This window comes from Polyodon spathula, chromosome 25, assembly GCF_017654505.1.
Source record: "Polyodon spathula isolate WHYD16114869_AA chromosome 25, ASM1765450v1, whole genome shotgun sequence".
NCBI lineage: Eukaryota > Metazoa > Chordata > Actinopteri > Acipenseriformes > Polyodontidae > Polyodon > Polyodon spathula.
This window is the reverse complement of record NC_054558.1, coordinates 8,142,664-8,162,227: the sequence shown is the minus strand read 5'-3', so window position 1 is coordinate 8,162,227 and position 19,564 is coordinate 8,142,664. Positions and strand designations below refer to the sequence as shown.

At 37.4% G+C, this 19,564-nt stretch overlaps 1 protein-coding gene and 1 pseudogene across 6 annotated transcripts; one reads left to right on the top strand and one right to left on the bottom strand.

Annotated features, from left to right (window-relative positions):
* The first annotated feature begins 357 nt into the window (after positions 1–357).
* Positions 358–10,454, top strand: LOC121299516 (transmembrane and death domain protein 1-like). Of its 6 annotated transcripts, none has more exons than XM_041227272.1 (6): positions 358–550; positions 1,309–2,425; positions 2,872–2,942; positions 5,573–5,755; positions 6,389–6,508; positions 7,664–10,454. In XM_041227272.1, exons 3-6 carry the CDS (start codon positions 2,933–2,935, stop codon positions 7,879–7,881), a joined length of 531 nt encoding a protein of 176 aa, XP_041083206.1. In that variant the 5' UTR covers positions 358–550; positions 1,309–2,425; positions 2,872–2,932; the 3' UTR covers positions 7,882–10,454. The 6 variants fall into 6 exon arrangements, with proteins under 6 accessions (XP_041083206.1, XP_041083207.1, XP_041083209.1 ...); XM_041227273.1 differs by having other exon boundaries at positions 1,265–2,425; XM_041227275.1 differs by lacking the exon at positions 2,872–2,942.
* A 1,459-nt stretch (positions 10,455–11,913) lies between these two features.
* On the bottom strand, positions 11,914–12,869 carry LOC121300212 (annotated as a pseudogene).
* Positions 12,870–19,564: the final 6,695 nt, after the last annotated feature.

The following is a 19,564-nucleotide window of genomic DNA, read 5'->3' as shown; positions in this document are numbered from 1 at the left end:
TTTGTTCTATTGGTCCATCTATGCAGTTTAAACGAGAGCACCTGGGCGGACAGGTAGATAAAGACTGCAATGCAACAAAGAACCCAAAAAAAGGGCAGCTCTCTCTTCTTCTTACATCTACTCAAATCTTGTTTTATTCTTTATTCTTTTGCCATCCTTGAGTGATCTGTTTCTTTAGAAATAGAAGAAGTAATGTTAGATGAGGTATAGAACACAAATAAGAATATAAGAAAACGGAAGGAACTCACTAGACTAACTTACTAAGCAATATATTAAAATATATATATATATATATATATATATATATATATATATATATATATATATATATATATAGATAGAAAAACAAGTCCAGTTTCTGTAATCAGATTTGTTTCCATTTAGCAAGTCTGCTTACTCTGTATAGAAAATGACATGGGAAATAAGTTGGTACAGTGACTATTTACCGTTTTTTTTATTATGCTAATTGAATCTGATTCTTTTCTTGTTAAACAGCTTTTCTGAACTAGTATAAAATCATCTGGATCAGTCTGCATGCACAGAGGAGAAGGTGAGTGAGCATTAAACTGCTATTAAAACAGTGGGTACTGACTGAACTAAACATTTACTCATCAAAATGTGTGGATCACAATACTGTGATTACCTTATAAATGTATGCTGTGGTACACCATGGTAAAGCACAGGCACCTATGTTAGAACATTATGTTAAAAACGTTTTGCAAACTATTGGCGATAGTGTAACTTCATGGTATAACCACTGGAGAAATGCAAATTTACTGTGGTCTGCCATAGTATATTTTTCAAAAGTTGGATATTACAATAGTTTCATAGTTTCATAGTGCTTTTGCATTATAATCCAACATTTTAAATGATTTAGAAATTTTAATACAACTGCAATTTTTTAAAAAAAAGCCTAATTAGAAATGTGAAATGCCTCTATAGAAATGTCAGACAACTCTCAGTAGCAATTAAATCAAAGAGTTTATCATGAAACCAAGCAGCCCTGACAATTTCTTTTTCAACCTGAACTGCTTCTTCTTTAAAACGTGTTAAAAAGTTTAATTAAAAAGCTGTTTCAGATCAGCAGGAGAGCAGTCAAAAGGTGTTGTTCAGTTAAGAAGGATCGAATGAAAGGGAAAAAAAAAAATCTAAACGAAATTGTATTTCATTTCTGTAATTAAACATACCATATATGAATGCATAGAGGTCGCCAAACTTGCTGTTGCACTACTGGTCTAAACTTTGTTTCCTTTTACTTCTACAGCATTCTCAGATTCATTTTTAAAAGATTACATTTTTTTTTTTTAGCAAGAACCATTCGGTTATGGGAGGACATTGGAAATCTCAGATGATGTTTACATAGTGTCTGCAGCCCGTTGCAACATGTCTGCATGTTTGAGCGCTGAGGCATTTCAAACACACCTGCAGGTGATGGTGGGATCGGCACATTCGGGTCTGGTCTTGTAAGGAGATGCCAGCCAGACACGGCTCAGGTGTAGATTCCACTGCGGGAACGGCATGTCCCAGCTGGCCTGTGTAAGGGAAGCCACGTCAAAGAGCACTTTGTACTGTTCAGATGGATCACATAGGTGTTGGCTACCTGAGAGGGGTTTATTTTCTTACTTTTTCTTGTGGGTCAGATTCCAAAAGCACTCCCCGAAAGAATAAAGAGCTCAATTAATTGGATGTCTCTTAGCACAGTTTATCGCAGTAAATCTGTCATTTTGTCATTTTTCCCATGGCGATACTAGTAACTTATTTAACTTGAGTTGCTCAGATCAGACGGAAATCGCTGGACTTGTGTTTCAGAGCTCTGAGCAACAAGAATGAATCCGCTAAAGGGTTGGAAAAGTTAATTTTCTATAGAACAACTGTTTATATTGTTTTTATTAATGATGTACTGAATACCACAGTACTTATTGAGTGTTTCATGTCTCCAGGGCTCAATTTAAAATTGAAAAACACCTGCACGGCCTTTGTGAAAATACACTAGCGAGTACTGTATTCCAAGCCGTCTGTTAAAACTAAAATAATAATGATGTAAAGACAATGCAACTTGTGTATTTTTAAGCCATTTATCTCCAATTCTAAGCATATTGGGATACTAATCTGTGTAATCAGAAGATTGTGGATCCTTTTTTTTTTTAAGGCTTTTTGATTTCTTTTTTTAATTAAATATCCTGTTGAGTCATTTCAAGCCAGCCCCTTTCTGATGAGTTCATCGTGGGTCTCAGAGTTTTTCCATGAATTCTGTCCTTCATTCCACCGGAGTCTGTGTCATAACCAATCAGATTTCAGTAGAGTGAAGTACAAGAGACATGGAGCTAAGACTTCCGCTTAGTGCCCACGACAGCCAACTCGCAGGACCAGCCAACAACGAAGAAGCTGATCCAGTCAGATCCGACCTCAACCAGTTACTGTACAGGTTTTTACATGAACTTGTATTCCATTTTTTAAAAGCATAAGCTCAGCAACAACATGTAAAGAAAAAACAGCTGCAGAAATAATAATAATAATAATAAAATAATAATAATAATAATAATAATAATAATAATAATAATAATAATAATAATAATAATAAATCGTATTTGTTACTGTGTGAATGTAAAAATGAGCAAAAACCGTAGATTTTAGCCTAAGGTTTTTCTTTTGATCCCCCTAAATACTACCTAGCAATTCCACTACTATTATCATAATATGAAAGACTTTAATAATAATGGAACGACAGCCTTTCATATGAAATGTATGTTATATAAAAACTGTGCTGCCAAAGGCCTTTGCATTACAGACAGAGTGCAAAACTGTTATAGGGTGTCTAATCTGTTTGAAAGACGAACGCAATGATGGTGTGTTTGATTCTCATTCTAACAGATCAAGGTTTGGCAGACCTGATTATGCGATTCTGAAGACGTGAGTCAGTGCCTTCTGCTCCATGCAGAGAAGTGAGAAACAGTAGTTGACTTACGCTTTCTTTCACTGTGAAACAGAGCATTTGTATTTAATAATCTTGCTAGCATTGTAACTGAGGATTTCACTTCAGCAATATTACTGTAAATAAACACATTCCATCCTTGTTCCATAAAACCCTCACCCTAGCAATCATTTATCATAGGATCTATTATTTATAATACACCCCCCCCCCCCATGTGACATAATAAAAAAAGTACCCCTAGATTAATTATGTTACTGTAAATACACCATGTCCATCCTGGGTGCATAAAGATACCAAATAGTACAACGTAATTTAGGGTTTTTCAATGGATACATGAACGCGCCCCTATAATTCAACTGTGCCCTAAAAGAGTAAATATGGCAGTCAAGATTAACTTGCCTTAGATGTATAATTAGTAGTGTTAGCCTGATTAGTTGCCGTTAGTGTTAATTGGGGTGGTAGTCTAGTTATTCTTTTACAGGTCTATCACATTTCACAATCAACAGCATCAAATACCTCTAATATATACCCCTTGGACGGTCACAATGCAAAAAAAAAGTTTAAAACAGATTTGTGTGAACTGTATGGTATTTAGAAGTTGCCCTGCCAAAATGTAAAAAAAATAACTCACAATAAGCATTATAAAATAGAGCATAGATAGGGAAATTATTAACATGATACAGTTCTGCATGCTGTGTATCTTAATCATAGAATGAGTATCTATATATATATATAGATATGGATATATAATATATACATGATATATATAATATGATATAATATATATACAATATATTGAAGGCATTCATGCACAGCAAAGTATTTTTCAAAAAAAGAAATTCTTTAATACTGGTATTTCGGGAAATATATATATATGATATATATATATATACATATATATATATATATATATATATATATATATATATATATATATATATATATATATATATATATATATATATACAGTTCACAATTGCTGCAACCCCTGATGAAGACACAATACGTGTTGTGAAACGTGTTTTGTTTCATGCTTTGTTTTAATAAATAACAAAAGATTTTTAAAAACCAAATGTAATCTGCATATAAATATTAGCGGTCAGGTCTGAAAGAAGAGGAGATTTTTGAGTGTGCGACCAACCTTGTCTCTACGAGAGTCATCGAGTACAGTACACATGGTTTACATGTCATTGCTGGGAACTATTTGTAACTCTGTAGAGACACTAATATAATTTACTGGTCCCGCTGCTTCACCTCTGAACACAGGTGAGCATAAAAGAAGACACTTTAAATCACAGGAAAACTAAAAAACAGCAATCAAACTACCAATAACAGCAGCAATGCAGCAGTTTGCCGTGACCCGTGACCGTCCAATAGCAAATGCTGTCTCACCCCTGGGAGCAAGACCTGTCTGCTTCTATACACAGCCTCCTAGTCACCTGACTCAGAGCGCCCAACCGAAAAACAGCGTTTTTAAAACAAAGTCATTTGTAGAGACCATACTGTTTCTTTTTACAACAAAGTAAACAACAAGAATTGAAACAATAATTACATCAGAACAAAAACATTAAGCCATTGTCCTTTTGGTCTAAACTGGTCATGTGACCACACCTGCCAGATTCCCTTTTTACTGTAACAAAAACAAGATGCAGGCGTTAAAGGAAATGACATTGAAGCTGAAATGATGTAAAAAATATGAGCGTTTAAGAATGGGAGAATACTGAAGTGAATGGATAATAAGTACCAGTACAAACTAAATCAGTTACTTACACAAAAACACCAAAGTAAACCCTATTTACATATGAAGGGCTTTCACCCCTTCACAGTAATGTGTGAACAGCACATGCCATAAAGCTCCACAGTATTCTGCATTGTTTCATTCCCTCTGATCTGATAAATACTCGATATAGCTAAACAGATAATTGCCCGCTCTTTAGATCATGCAGAATCACATTTAAATAACTTTATAAATCAAACAAACAACTTCATCGTACCAACTTTAAGCACATCTAGAAAGTGTAAACTGGTGTCAAACTATGTGTTGCCAGGTTTGTTGTCATGTGAGCACTGCCCTGTTTATAGAACATTGAATGGAAGGGTGACACCTGTCATTGTTAGATCACATGAAACTCAACATTCTAAATTCTAAACAGAGATTAAACACAAGCAACAGCTTTTTTTTAACCAAACAACTGTTGGTCTTATGTAAATTTCAAAATGGAAAAAATAGGATTGGAATTGGTTCTTTTCCTATTCTTTAACCCTTGTTTTGGAGAGGATACAGGTGAGAAAAGGAGATTAATAACATTAAAAAAACAGGTGCAGAAGGTGCCATCATATAACAAATAACAAACAAATATATAAATGTTTCTCCTGAATATAAAATTGATTTTAATGTAACAGCATAACCGGTTATAAATAATATGTCAAATGATTATTGTTTAATTTTATTTGATTATAATCCTTGGGGACTACTTTATTATTATTATTATTATTATTATTATTATTATTATTATTATTTGAAATCTAAAAAGTAAATAAACAAACAAACAAAAACAACCTGATAGGATCTGTTTGCTCCTAATTGGTTGTTCAGGAGCATACTGTGCCGTACCATTCCTATTCGGTGTGTTCCCACAGTTGCTGATGATATTGGGCTACACCAGATGGACCGGATTTCTGATCTGCTCACCCCCACTGAGTGCCAAGATCTGCACCAGGTCCTGACCAACCCAGAGCAGAACATCCTGGAGGAAGTAGACCGGATGTCCAAACAAAACAGCAACCTCGACATTAATGAGAAACGGAAGAAGCGATCCATCAGTAAGCATGCGCTTAAATTCAAATTCACAGATTACTTTCAGTGTCTATCGATCTTTCAATTTGTGGCTATATATATATATATATATATATACCATCGGAAGACCAGTTTCTCGCCCTTGGGCAAAGCAGATCATAACAAGTGGGATGTTTGGAATGCACATTGAAAGGAATTCTGACACAGAAGCACTCTGTGCCTCTCCCTTGGTACTGCAGTGGCTTGCCGGTGTGCTTAGGATCATACCATCATGATACCAGACATTTACATTACAAGAGTCTTTGTGCTTTTGTGCAATTGCCTCTTAGTACAGACCCACTCTATTGCCATTGAGAATTATTTGGTAGTGGAAATTAACTTCCATCCTTGGAATTACCCCAGTGCCATTACCGGTGCTGCACACAGAGCCAAATCATTGGAGTCTTCCATGCTGTCCTCTATCCACATTGTAAATAGTGATGATTAAAATCATCCCAGTTTTGTTTTCATTTCAATCTACATATACCCTGCTATTACAAGCCTGGTCCATCTGTATATATAATATAATCTAACAGATTGCTTGTGCGTGCATGCTTGTGCGTGTGTGTGTGTGTCCGTGTCCGTGTGTGTGTGTGTGTGTGTCCGTGTGTGTGTTTCGGCTACCCCTGCAGAGTGTACGAGGATCATGAAGGAGTGGCTGGCCACTGTTGGAAACAGCATGTATTACGATAGACTCGCCAGAGCATTGCGGAAGATCGGGAGGTCAGATGTCTCAAGAGGTCAGACAGGGCACTTTTCAAAACTAAGTACTGTAATCAGTGCATAAATAATGCTATGTAACACAATTTTTGTTCCTGGGTAGTAAGTGTTATTTCCTAACTGCTTATGCCTCAAAAGTATAGAAAATGGCTATTATTTACGATTATACAGTAAATACAGTATAATCGTAAATCTCGAAAAACTACTCACTTCTAAATCTTTTGTAGTCATCTTTGTATTACTTTAGTATAAATACATGTTAATTTGGATTCATATGTTGTTTTTTTCTGACTTTATGTGAACGAAAAGACACACATTTGCCCGTTTTCCCATTGGAAATAGTGATATTTTGAAATATCACTGTCCTGGTCACAAAAGCAATATCTGTGGGGAATAATAGCCATTTTCTATACTTTTGAGGCATAAGCAATTAGGAAATAACACTTACTACCCAGGAACAAAAAAAAATAAAAAATTTGTTACATGGTGTAATTAGAGTCATTTGAACAATAGTAGTTGTTCAGTTAGCAGTTTTAATGATCTTAGCAGGAACTCTTTAATGGACTTTGATAATAGATACTTTACACCAGCTACACATATCTTATCAAGTGTGTTGTCCATTGTTTCTACCACTGTTTCTTCTAAGGTTATTATTTTAATTTAATATATTTTAAAACTATGTCTGATTCAGAAAAGACTCTTATGTGAAAGGTGTGTGAAATGTTTACCCCACTGCAACTTTGGAAACTTTGAGTTTGTAATACAGAAAATCTCTTTACAAAATAACAGCAATCGAAAGGGACAAAGCTTCTATTTTTTGGAATTTGTTTAACGAAGTGTCCGTGGTTGTTTTGTTCCCCCCAATGGACTGAATTCCTGTTTTCGATTTCTGTGTCATTCTAAACAGGTAACTTGTCACCATAGCTGCAGTCTAGTTCAAATACATCGAAGTTCACTTTGGTTCATTTCTGTTGCAATTTAACAGTTTTCCATGCTTTTCCCATGCTAATTAATTTACTTACCAGACAGCTGAGATTTACCAGCATGTGTTTTTCCATGTTTTTACTACTCTTGTACTGTGCTTTACTACAGTTCGCCATGGTGCAAAGTCATGCAGAGAATTAATTGCAATCAATGTCATTTTATTTATTATTCTTTGTTGTTTTTGTGTTCAGAGATGGGGAAGAACATCAACCAAGACAAGTCCCTGGGGATGAAGAAGTATGTGGAGGACTTCCAGAAGGGGGTCGAAGCCATGAAGTCTTCCATGATAGCAGCTGACTCAGACAAGTCTGCAGACAGGCTCCGCTGGGAGAGAGAATGTAAGACAAGACAGGCAGACAGACAGGCTGTCAAACAAACGGACAGGCAGGCAGACAGAACTGATATATAGAACTGTTCCAAAGATTTAATTTCACACTACCATCTACATCACAGAAAGTAATTATAAATAAGTAATTCATATTTAATGGAATACAAAAACGCTACACCTCAGATTGCTGGGTCTTTTACACAGTGCTAGAGACGAACTGGGCTGACTTGGAGCTGATCATCGAGAGACAGCAGCTGCCTCCGTACCCTAGGAAACTCTTTGACAGGATTCGGCCCCTGATTTACGGGATCTTCTATGGCTTTTCTGGGGCGTTTCTTGTCGGCGGGATTGCTATCTTCTTCTCCATTAGGATCAAGGAATGAGACTTTGAGGAACTGTTAATGCGTTCAACCTCCAGGAAGAAGCCCTGTCACTACCAGAGGCTGCGTCACCCAGCCGATCTTCCATCCTCTTCCGATGAGGACAAGAGTGAAGACCACAAGAGCGAGCCCCCGAAGGGCAGGAAACCTGCAAAGAGATTCCGCGACTACTTCCCTGCCTTCAACCTTGGCAAAACAAATTCTGGAAAGAATAAAGTCTGATGTACAGAGGGGATTGTTGTTGATGTGACTCTGTGAATGGATGGTCACCTTAGTAAATACTGTGTTGAGATGATTGTTTTCATCTATATGCTATGCAGAGACAAAGTGGTGATACAAATTTTGACGTGTCCCCTTTTTGTCACGTATTGGTTCAAAACAATCAGAAGTAAGCCTAGAAACAGTGCTACACATGCAGTGAATTGAATGTAAATACAAGTGTAATTATACTACAAAGCTACTCGAGTGTGCTGGTGATTACGAGTTGAATTACTCAGAAATGTAGTAGTGTAATTGTCCACTAAATTCAGACAATGCTATGTTTAGCTCAAAACTAGTTTTGCTAGGGAACGCTCTGGCACCACATGGACAATTCTATTAGCAGTTCATTAATTAAACTGGTAGTGCTACTTATCACATCCAGTTAAAGAGACAATCACTCTTTCCTGCAGTTACATAAAGGGTGGAGGATACCCGATGATTATTAAGGCATAACCACAAATAATCAGCGAGGTGAGGAAAGATATGACTAACAGGGAACAAAGTCCTTCCTTCTGGACTGTGGTATCTGTCACAAATAAAAACAAGCTCTCAAGAGAAGAGATTGAAACTGGAAACCAAATCAAGCCAATCAGACGGCACTCTAAATTAGCTTTCGACTCTTTTCAGGCGTTTGACTGACACACACATTATCCCTTAGTTTGTTTTCATTTCCACAAGGTGCCAACGCGTACATAATTGGATTCCCCATAGGACCCCCAGTCCTGGTTTATATTCTCAACAGTGCAAATTAAGAAACTTCATTAGGAAACATCATTCGCACTTAAACATTCAGTAGATTGCAAAGCAGTGGCTAATTATAAAAGCAATGGGTGGATGTTGGGAAGAACTAAAGGCTTAAATTAAATTTGCAGCCCATGATGTCAGTGCTGTTTCTGCTATGTTAGGATCAGGTTAGGGTGCACATCAGCTGGGGTTTCATTTTCTGTTTTTTTTTGTATTTGTTTTTTATTTAAATAATAATTCTGGTATTCATTTTTAATTTGATTTTGTTATGAATGTTCAGATTTTAAAGGATGAATCACAGTCACGCAAGCAATGACAAAGTACTGATCCCATTAATACGAGCTGTCCCCATTAAATATTCCTGAATATTGAGTTGGAGCAGGATGTTCCGTGTGGGAAGGGTTACGGCAACAAGGCTGGATTTGGATTGGTAGATAGAGTAATTATTATTTTTTTGGTTAATTTTTTAGGCTTCAGGGTCTGGATGCATTGTATTGTGCAAGTATAGAAGTTACTAAAGCATTTTTTTGAATTAACAGGGAAAGAAAGAGATCTGTTTGAAAGTGGTTAAAGATGTTTGTAAAAAGAAATGTTTTTTTGGCATGTGTGGACAAAACATTATTCATAACTGTCAAGGTCTCTTTATGAAATCAAGAGCTGTAGCGCCAAAACAAACAAACTGATTTTTGTCCCACTGAGACTCACTTAGTTCAATTGAAATCCTCATTATTGGAAGAGAAGCAACATCATTCTGATTACATCAGTACAGGCAGCCTCACCATGCACTTTCTCCTGCACCTCCATTCACTTCTGGAACCAGCAGTTTTGCAAACTGTTGCCACTTTCAATTACTTCTCTCACCGACATAATTAGCGGATCTGGTGTTTGCATTCGATGTGCTATCGAAATTAGACAGTGCTAATTCCGGTCCTTGCTGAAACACTGTTAAAACGATGGGTATCCATGTCAAAGTGCTGAGGAAAAGCTTAGCAAGCCAAGTGGGGCAAGTGTGCCAGAAAAACGGCTTCCTCTGCCAAGAACAGCGGAAACTAATTGGATATGCAGTACAGTATATAGTAAAGGTACATTTCACACATACAAAACACTGGTTCAGTAGGTCTAACACTTTTATATTGCTACTTTCATATTTTAGTCATTAAAACCTCACAGATTGTCTTAGCCATTATCACCCCAGCAGAATATCTGAGCTTAAGTGAAACATAGTGATGAATTAATGGCAGTATAAAAATAATGTGGTAACACTTTAGAGTGATGGCAACATTCCACATGACATTGTGAATATATATATATATATATATATATATATATATATATATATATATATATATATATGTGTGTATAAAGATAGATAGATAGATACATAGATAGTCGTTGATAGATTAAATGGTAGCCATATTAGTCCAGAGATAATAGACAAAGAGAAGGAGATGTGATCCCTTTTATTAGACTAACTAAATAATTAATCACAAGCATTCAAGACATCAAAGGTCTGTTCTTCAGGTGAAAGTAGGAAAGAGAGATTGATGTTTACAATCTCATATTACAATCTCACAGTGTAAAAGGTATCACATCTCCTTCTCTTTGTCTATATATATATATATATATATATATATATATATATATATATATATATATATATATATATATATAGACACACACACACAAAGAATGTATAATTGCAGTGAACAAAAATGCAAAAATAAATGCAAAAAAAGAAAAGTTGTTCTTATTGGGTGTTTAAATTAGTTCATTCTTGCTGGTGTTGCCTCTCTAATTGAACTAATTGCTTCATTATACAAATCTTGCCTAATGTGCTTCAGAAATCAGACAGCTCGCATTTATACTGCAGTGAGCTAAACAGCCATTAGAGATGTTTAGTTCTCAAATCCACATCTGAGCAAATCATATTGCATCAGAGTATTAACCTGAGTCCAGGAGAAGGGGTGATGGGTGCCGATCTCACTATGTGTATGGCTGGCAGATTCTTTATTATTGATGGATCTCAACTGTGAGGATTGATACATGTATTTGCTATGAGCAACACACACACAAAGACTAGAGCCTTCCTCAGCTCTGTGTGCTAGACTGAAATCTGAAATGAAAATAGCTCCACAAAACAGTTAGGAAAGAAGTACTAGAATAAAGCCATGCAAAGACAAGGCATGCTTTACAAAACATAAATATCCCGTATCGAGATTTCCACCCCTTAATCAGCTCATTTAATAACATTAACTATTTGGTGACAAAACCATTCAAGTGGGAATGGGTTATTTCTATTACTTTATTGTAATGGCATTCCTACTGAGCACAGAGAAAGTAATGTGAAATTTATTTAATCTCAAATGCATGCATTTGACCTTGAGATCTACATCTTTATTGAAAGGGAGTCCATATTGTAAAGTACTATGATATTTTCAAGCATTTACTACAGCGTCACCTGTTGTTATTGTATCTGAGATTCCTCTGATTCCGTACTTACGGTTACACTTTCTCAAATTGTTTTGGTCTGTGGTTCTACTCTGCTTTAGAAGCTACTCTCTTGTGAGGTTTTTATGTTTGGAGATTTGTTGTGCTGTTTTGGCCAGTCATCTTCTAAATTTAGTTGTGTCCTGGATACAACATAAACTATGATGAATATTAAGATATTAAGAGACATTCTGGAGAGCTGGATCTGATATTCTGCACAACTAACCTTTCAAGTCCACCATTAAGCTGTTGTCTTCACAGTCTCACAGCTCTGGGGTGCCTGATCTACCGCAATGCATCTCAGCTTGTTGTTCACCTTCCTGTTGGACAGAATGATAACAATGGGACTGACAGCGGCATAGAGGGAAGCAAAGAAGATCCGCAGATCAGAGATGATGGAAGTGGCCAAAGTCTCGCTGATGGACAAGGTGTAGTCCCATAGGATGTTGTCTATCCCGAAGAACAAGATATACAGGGTGACCAGAGTGGACCACGGTTATGGCTGCTCTCATCTCCGCCGACTCCTTCTGGTTCTGCTTGGCGCTCCTGATCAGCTTGGCATGCTTGCTGTGTCTGTATAAAATCATGAGGATGAAGATGTTAGCCAGGAGCATGAGGGTCATGGGGACCACGTCCCTGGCGATTTGCATGGCTCCCACTGATGACTTCCACACCTCACTAGGATATTTCACAAAACAGAACATGATGTTGATGCTGTAGTTCAGTGGAGTTGCTGTCTTTGCTGGTGGAGAACATTGCACTGGGAGCACTTAGGAAGGTGTTCAAGATCCAAATAAAGACAAAGACTCCCGCCAGGTACTGTGGGGCATGGAGTTTGATGCTGGACCGCTTGGAGCCAGTGGGAGCAATGCCGAGACATTGGAATGCACTCAACACAAAGGTCAGCCATATGAAGAGAGCTCTGCAGGTCCTGTAGATGTAGATGACAATGTTGCAGCCCAAGTCGGTGAAGATGTTTACCACGTAGAAAGATGCCAAGGTCTCAAAGAGGCAGCGTTGAACCACCAACGTGAGGTTGACCACCATGAGATGAAGGACAATGATGTCAGCTGGCTGGAGCTTGCGGTCGAATTAGGCTATGTGTGAGAAGGCAGATATGACCATCAGGTTGCCTGGGATTCCCACAACTGTCAGGAATAGATAGAGCCGTCCCCTGATGACCTCTTGCTCATTCATTGTGTGCGTTAAGGAAAACAGCAACACTTTTTAGTTGACAGTAATCTGCATAAACAAAAGTTGACACATTTTTGACAAGGTACCTATCCTGAAGGTGAGATTGACATCTTGAAGAAATATTTGTCTACATTTTCAGACCTTTTCATTTGGAGGAATTAGGATTTTATGGCTAGGTTGATTTCACTTGACATGGATGACATGGCTAATAAATGACTTTCCCACCTTTAAATGTGTTTACCTGAATGATTTAAAAATCTATATAATTTCCGTCAAATAGACAGCTAGCCCCTTGATGCTAAGCACTTGGCCTGACCTAATAGAAAGGTAATTCTGTTTGTGTTTGGTTATGCACAGACACCTGGTTGACAGGTTTCAGCTGTATGACTGACATGGAGATTAGGACAGTCAGCAGTGAAAATGCATTGACACTGAGCCTGATTAATGCTGCTGATGCCATATAGCACATAAGCACCATGGGAGCAGATCCGTGTTATGAAAAACAATGCATTTATAAAAGTGACTAGGGCAAAAGTACAATATAAGAAAAGTACATGCCTGCTTTTTTTTTTTTTTTAATTACAGGCTGATCTGGCTACTTTTGTTAATGCAATGAAGTCTTTAAAAAAAACTAATAAAAAAAATAGTGCTATTGAACATGGAAAAGCCCATTATGACTTTAACAAAAACACATTATCCCTCATTCTCTTGGGCTAATCATGTCTTCTAGTGCAACCCAGTTAAAATGATTGAAAACAGGCTTACCTGATGGGGTGAAGCAGGTACCAGTAGTGCCCTCACCTCCCAGTTTGCCTGTATTTATACTGCAGGAACCCCATGGGGAGGAGGAGAAGGAACAGCAAGGTGGATGAACTGGGCACTGAACTATAGCATAATGGTCCCAATATCCAGGGAGAGGGTGGTCTCTTAGGGTTTAAACAGCACAGAAGTTTTTAAACTCTTCTGGTGCTTTGCCTCTTTGAGTCATGCGTAAATAACATTGAACCCCAAAGGTTGGCTGAAGACTCTCATTATTATCACTCTCCTCATGCACATCACTTTAGAATGAGTTCTCAGAGGACCACTTTGAAAACTGCTGTTTTTTTTGCCTTTTGTTTCCCACTGAAAGCAATGTGCTGCATGTTAAACATGTAGGGTTTCATAAAGAACTGATTTTGATATCACATCTGGGTTTTGTGTCATGTTTGCACCAGTGCTTTTCACCACAACTTTGCACCGACGCAAGCAGAACTGAAATCTAAAAATATATTTTTAACTTGGCATCGGCAGGCCTTATGGGTAACACGTTTCTAATGAATGTGTATTTAAATAGTAATTATTTAGTAAATAAATGTGTACTTACACATGACTGCAATGTTATTATACATAATTACAATGTGCTTAATGTGTATATCTTTTTGCATAACATATATAAGTACACAATTTTATCACAAAAGGATTAGGGTTAGGGTTATATAATGCAAAAAAATGTACACAGTAAATACATTGTGATAATGCATATTAGCATTGTAATGATGTGTAAGTGCACATGTATTTACAAAGCAACTGCTATGTAAATACACAGTAATTAGAGACAATGTAAAGTGCTGGTGTTTTCTGTTTGTTTTTACTGAGATCTGAGGTGGGTCCAATTACTGGTGCAGTTTTGGCAACAAGTTATTTCTTCTGGAATTCATTTTAGAATGTGGTTAAAGTTTAATACTAACAGCCTTCATACCCATGAATTATCAGTGATAACCATGGTTACAAAATTACATTGCATCTTGTTGCATAACAACTAGGAGTGACCTGTACTGGCAAGCATATTCACATGCAGCGTGTTCATTTTCATAAGGCTACAAGACTGCTTGTACATGTAGACAACCTCAATCCCAGTTTACTTCTTTAACCCTTTAAGCCATCATAAAGGCACATTTAACAAAACACCTATTAGAAACCTGAAATAATTTTTGGGAGTGCGCATTGCTTTATGAAAATTTCATTTGAATGAATATGAAACAATATGAGTCTGTTCTGCCACATTGGCCAACACACCATTTGTTTTTATTTTATTTGAGGTGCTGTCATGGTTCTTTGGCTCCTTCTTCATTGACGTACTGTATTAAATGGGTGGGTTAAAGACAAATATTGTAACGGTCTGTGTTGTGTTTTCTCAGTCAGAACTGTGGCACGAGCAGGGGGCGTGGCCACGGACTGCGTGTTCTGTGATTGGTTGCTTATGTTCTGTTAATGTTCTGTTATTAGGCACACTGGACCTGCAGGGAGGTGCTAGTAGCTTTCATCCTAGCCCGTGAAAGGATGGTCACAGAACTGTTCACGTGAAGCACACTGTCTGGTCTGTGACTGTTCACATGTAAACAGCACCTAAGAGGGGGAATAACTGCATGGGGGAGGGGGGGGTTCTGGTTGGCTGAGGGGCAATAACAATGTATCTGTTCATGTTTACCTGTTCAATCTATCTGTTCAACTCATTTACCCACTTTTTTTATTTACCACTATACCTCTGTATACAGGCACCTGCCTGTTCCCAATACCGGCTATCCTCACAAGTGACAATATGCAAGTACCCCTCAGGACACTCCATTGGGTTCTGCTCAGTAAATATATTTCTATACTGTATAGTATATGGACCATGCTGTTTGGTTCTTTGGTGGCCTCAGGTGTATTGTTGTGTTGTGTTGTCCGCTTTATTTCAAAGGTTTTGTCTCCTTTCTTTTTCCTCTGTGAGCGTTTTTCTTTTTCTTTTTTTTTTACTCTATTACTTCACTTACAAAGGCAGTTCAATAATGCAACACTGCTCTCTTGTGGTTGAATTGAATACTTCATAAAATATTAGCAATGTATTTGTGAATGGAGAATTGCATTGGAAGCGCTGTCAAACAGACCTGACCTCGAGCAAGGTTTGTACTGAAGTGTGTGTGGAGTCAGTATCAGGACCAGAGCCAGTAGTGAGTAGTGATAACTAGGGTTGTTATGGTTACGAAGGTCAGATTAATTGATTCTAGGTGACCTGGGTTAGAGTTTGGGTTTTTGGTTGGGGTTGGGGTTGGGGTTGTAGTTGGGGTTCGAGCAAGACAATCAGTGCCTATAGGCCTTGTGGCAATCTATTTGTATGCATATGCAGGGTGTCAGCAGCTATTTGAGAAAGCAGACGTTTAATACTGGGAATTAAGAAGGCTGTGTGGTCCAGTGGTTAAAGAAAATAGCCTGTAACCAGAAGGTCCCTGGTTCAATTCCCAGCTCTCACTCAATGACACATTGTGTGACCCTGAGCAAGTCACTTAACTTCCTTGTGCTCTGTCTTTCAGGTGAGACGTTGTTGTAAGTGACTCTGCAGCTGATGCATAGTTCACACACTCTAGTCTCTGTAAGTTGCTAAATAAACAAATAATAATAGTAATGCTGCCAGTTAGAGATCTCTCTCTGGAACTGCATGGATCTATTCAACCATGACATTCGAAGATCACATTCAGATTGCATAGTTGTGGAATTAAAAACAGGATGACTGCTAGAAGCACTGTAAGGTGTTCATCTCAGAGAGAGAGGGTTGGGTTTGAGATTTTCACTGTCACTTGAATTACACATTCTCTGTTTCTTTTCCTGTCATTCGTTGATCACCTTATTTCCTAAAATAAGATATCATTAATAGCCAATAAGTCCAAACCTCTATCAATTCATAACAGTTGACAGAACAATTTGATCTGATCGATCACAGGTGCAGCTATCTGATGAGATCAACATTAACTTACACTTAAATATAGTCCACAATTAAATAAAGCCCACAAAGCTTATCCATGCAAGTCAAAATGAACACGAGGCTAGCGATGCTTCCTCTCTAATCTGATTCAGTTGCAGTTCAGTGGGGTTCCTACCTTATGCTTCATAGAAGTGATTTTCAGACACAAACCAGACCTGTTGTACAAGGTTAGTATAGCACCGTGGTGAATGTGGAAGTAAATCTGCTGTTCTACTGATAGCGATAATCTCTCACTTTAAGTCTGGATAGTGTATTAGTTTTACATTACCAGAGCATACAGTCTGATCTCTATGGTGATTTCCTCACTCTCCCTCAGGCTCCCAATAACCAAGGGTTTTCTAGTTTTCTAGCACCTGTCCCTATTAATGTGGTTTGCCTTACATCAATAACGGGGTTGGTCTTAATAAGAAACAAACTATGGCAAGCACAGAGGGTATATGGCTACAGTAGCTCTCCTAGAAGAGCTAAATAATCCTCTTGAGTGTCCCCAGCCCTTACAGAATAGCGCTACAGCTGCTCCAAGCATGTGTGGCTGTTTAGAGAACATCATTCCTCCATGGGGATTTATAAAGGGCTCTCCCTGGAGTGGAAACGTGTTTACTTGTTGTCTTTGCACTTTAATTAGTCCTTTACTGCTGATAAGACACCCCTCCTGTATTAACAATTATTAATGAATGTCGAAGGAAAACACACGCATATGTAATTGTGGAGTAAAAAGCAGCATGCTGTGAGTGTGTTTTTGAAACGCATTGTTTGGCTGCTGCATTTTTAATATATATATATATTAAGCACAAAGACAAATTAAAAAGAAAAACCGCTGGAACGTTATATGAGGATCAAAAAATAATCTAATTCGTTTTTTGACTTTCGAATGCGCTTGGCACAGTAATCAGTTTGTTTCATGCATTTTAGCAAAGGAAAAAAGCAAGTGTGGACTTGCTCGTTAATTAAGGCTGCTGCTTAGAAGAAATCTCAGTTTGCGTCACAGTGTTTTCTCCATTACCTCGACCTAATTGAACACCGGAGAGAAGGACTCACTGAAAACTGCTTTACGCTTTAATTATTAACACTATAATTAGAGAGAACCCTTTCTGCACTCTAATTAGCTGATATCAGTTGTAATTAAATTACAGGAAAGAAATAGCATTTAAATCATCTTTTTATGAAAGTTCTGTGATTTACTGAAATCAAGGAAAGCCATACAGGTTGCACCACTCACCGCCTACACACAGAAGCAAAAAGAGGAGTGAACACATTTTAATGTTAATGATTCATGTTGCAACACTTATGTTCTTGACCTCTTTAAAAATCCTCTCTGAGTAGTCTTTTTTCATTGCAAACCACAAAGACTTTATGTTACTTTTTTTTTTTTTAATCTGGCATGAAGCAAGTGCTAAAAGAAAAATGTTACAAAACTCCTATAAGTTTTTTTTTTTTCTTTTCTTTTATGTTTTGAAACATCGCAAGAGGCACAAAGGCAACCAAACTAACTGCCCAGGCAGCAGGTTTCCTAAAGATAGAAATCTATATATGAGTTATCATTCCCAAACTATTCCTGGGAGGAAAAACACAAGTAAAAAGACCATTTTCAAACTTTTCCACTGTGATTATTGTACAGCTTCAATAGCCAATACATTTTTAGTGCTGGGGAAGAGAGAAAATATAAACAGCTTTTTAAGAGGAAACCTCTGTGGAGATTGCTGGCCACATGGTTTAAACCCTGCACATACTGTGCTACATACCCCTTTTAAAGTGATGTTAATCTGTAGGCAATGCAAGGAAGTCCAGGCTGACAGTACAATCGCCTCTGTCAGGTCAAAATTTACTGTGTTTTGTGCTTCACAGTTTTCAGTGGACTTTTGGAAGATGGAAGTCACCGTTTTTTGTTTCTTTGCAAGTAAAGCAGTCACGTTACTGCTCTGGATTTCTCTTTCCCTGAGTAACTGAATCTAAATGCCTGACAACAGCCGCTTCTCAGCAGTGATCTACAGTAACGTTGCAGGACATACAGAAGAGCTTACCTCCATGGCTGTGTAAACTCCTGCCGGATGCTGCTTTACATGATCTGCTACAGATACAGTTTTTGTCTATTTAGAGACATTCATTTTCTTTGTTACAGTGTGCAGTATTTTAATTTCCTGTCTAGATTGCATATAGTGACATGACATAATCACTGGACAGCACTGTCAATGGTGAATAGCACACGCAGGCACACAGCAGAGCTGTACAGCTTCATTAATGTGATTTTTTTTTTTGTATGACATACAAATAATAATTATGAAATAATTTATTTTTATTTCTTAAGAATATTGCAAAAATCGTGGTATTGTGCAGCCTGTGAAATCACGATTTACACGGGGCCTTAATTATTACCAATATCGATACTCGATATTGGTGACCATGCCTAGATACATATTACTTATTTTGTATGCAATAGAAAATGGTTAATAAAATCACTGGTTCATTGAAACAGTAGTTTTTATACCATATCCCAAAGTGCATTTTGACCTTTCACTAAATGCTTAATACACACAACAGACGCTTAAGGTATTTTCTGTGGAGAACCCATGCACCTGGCCTGGACCAGAACACATGTGAAATATTCATTGTTGGCCAACTGCAAATCTAGGAGTTCTTTTGTGTTCCATTCCGAAGTTTATAGGCTGTTACTGTTAAGTAGTACATCTGTAAACTTTGCACCTCAGCACAAAGGGGAAAGAAGAATGCTATGCTGCTAGGATTCCTGTATTGGATGCTTATCTATCTATCTATCTATCTATCTATCTATCTATCTATCTATCTATCTATCTATCTATCTATCTAGTATGACATGTTGTCTTTTGTATCTAATGGAAGTTGACATACTCAAGATCTCATTAGCTCTCTCTCATTGTTCTCTGTACATAATATGAATTACAGT

Coding starts and splice junctions, on each gene's coding strand:
- LOC121299516 (XM_041227272.1), top strand. Junction 5,756..6,388: donor ACGGAAGAAGCGATCCATCA/GTAAGCATGCGC, acceptor TGTGTGTTTCGG/CTACCCCTGCAGAGTGTACG. Junction 6,509..7,663: donor GAGGTCAGATGTCTCAAGAG/GTCAGACAGGGC, acceptor TTTTGTGTTCAG/AGATGGGGAAGAACATCAAC.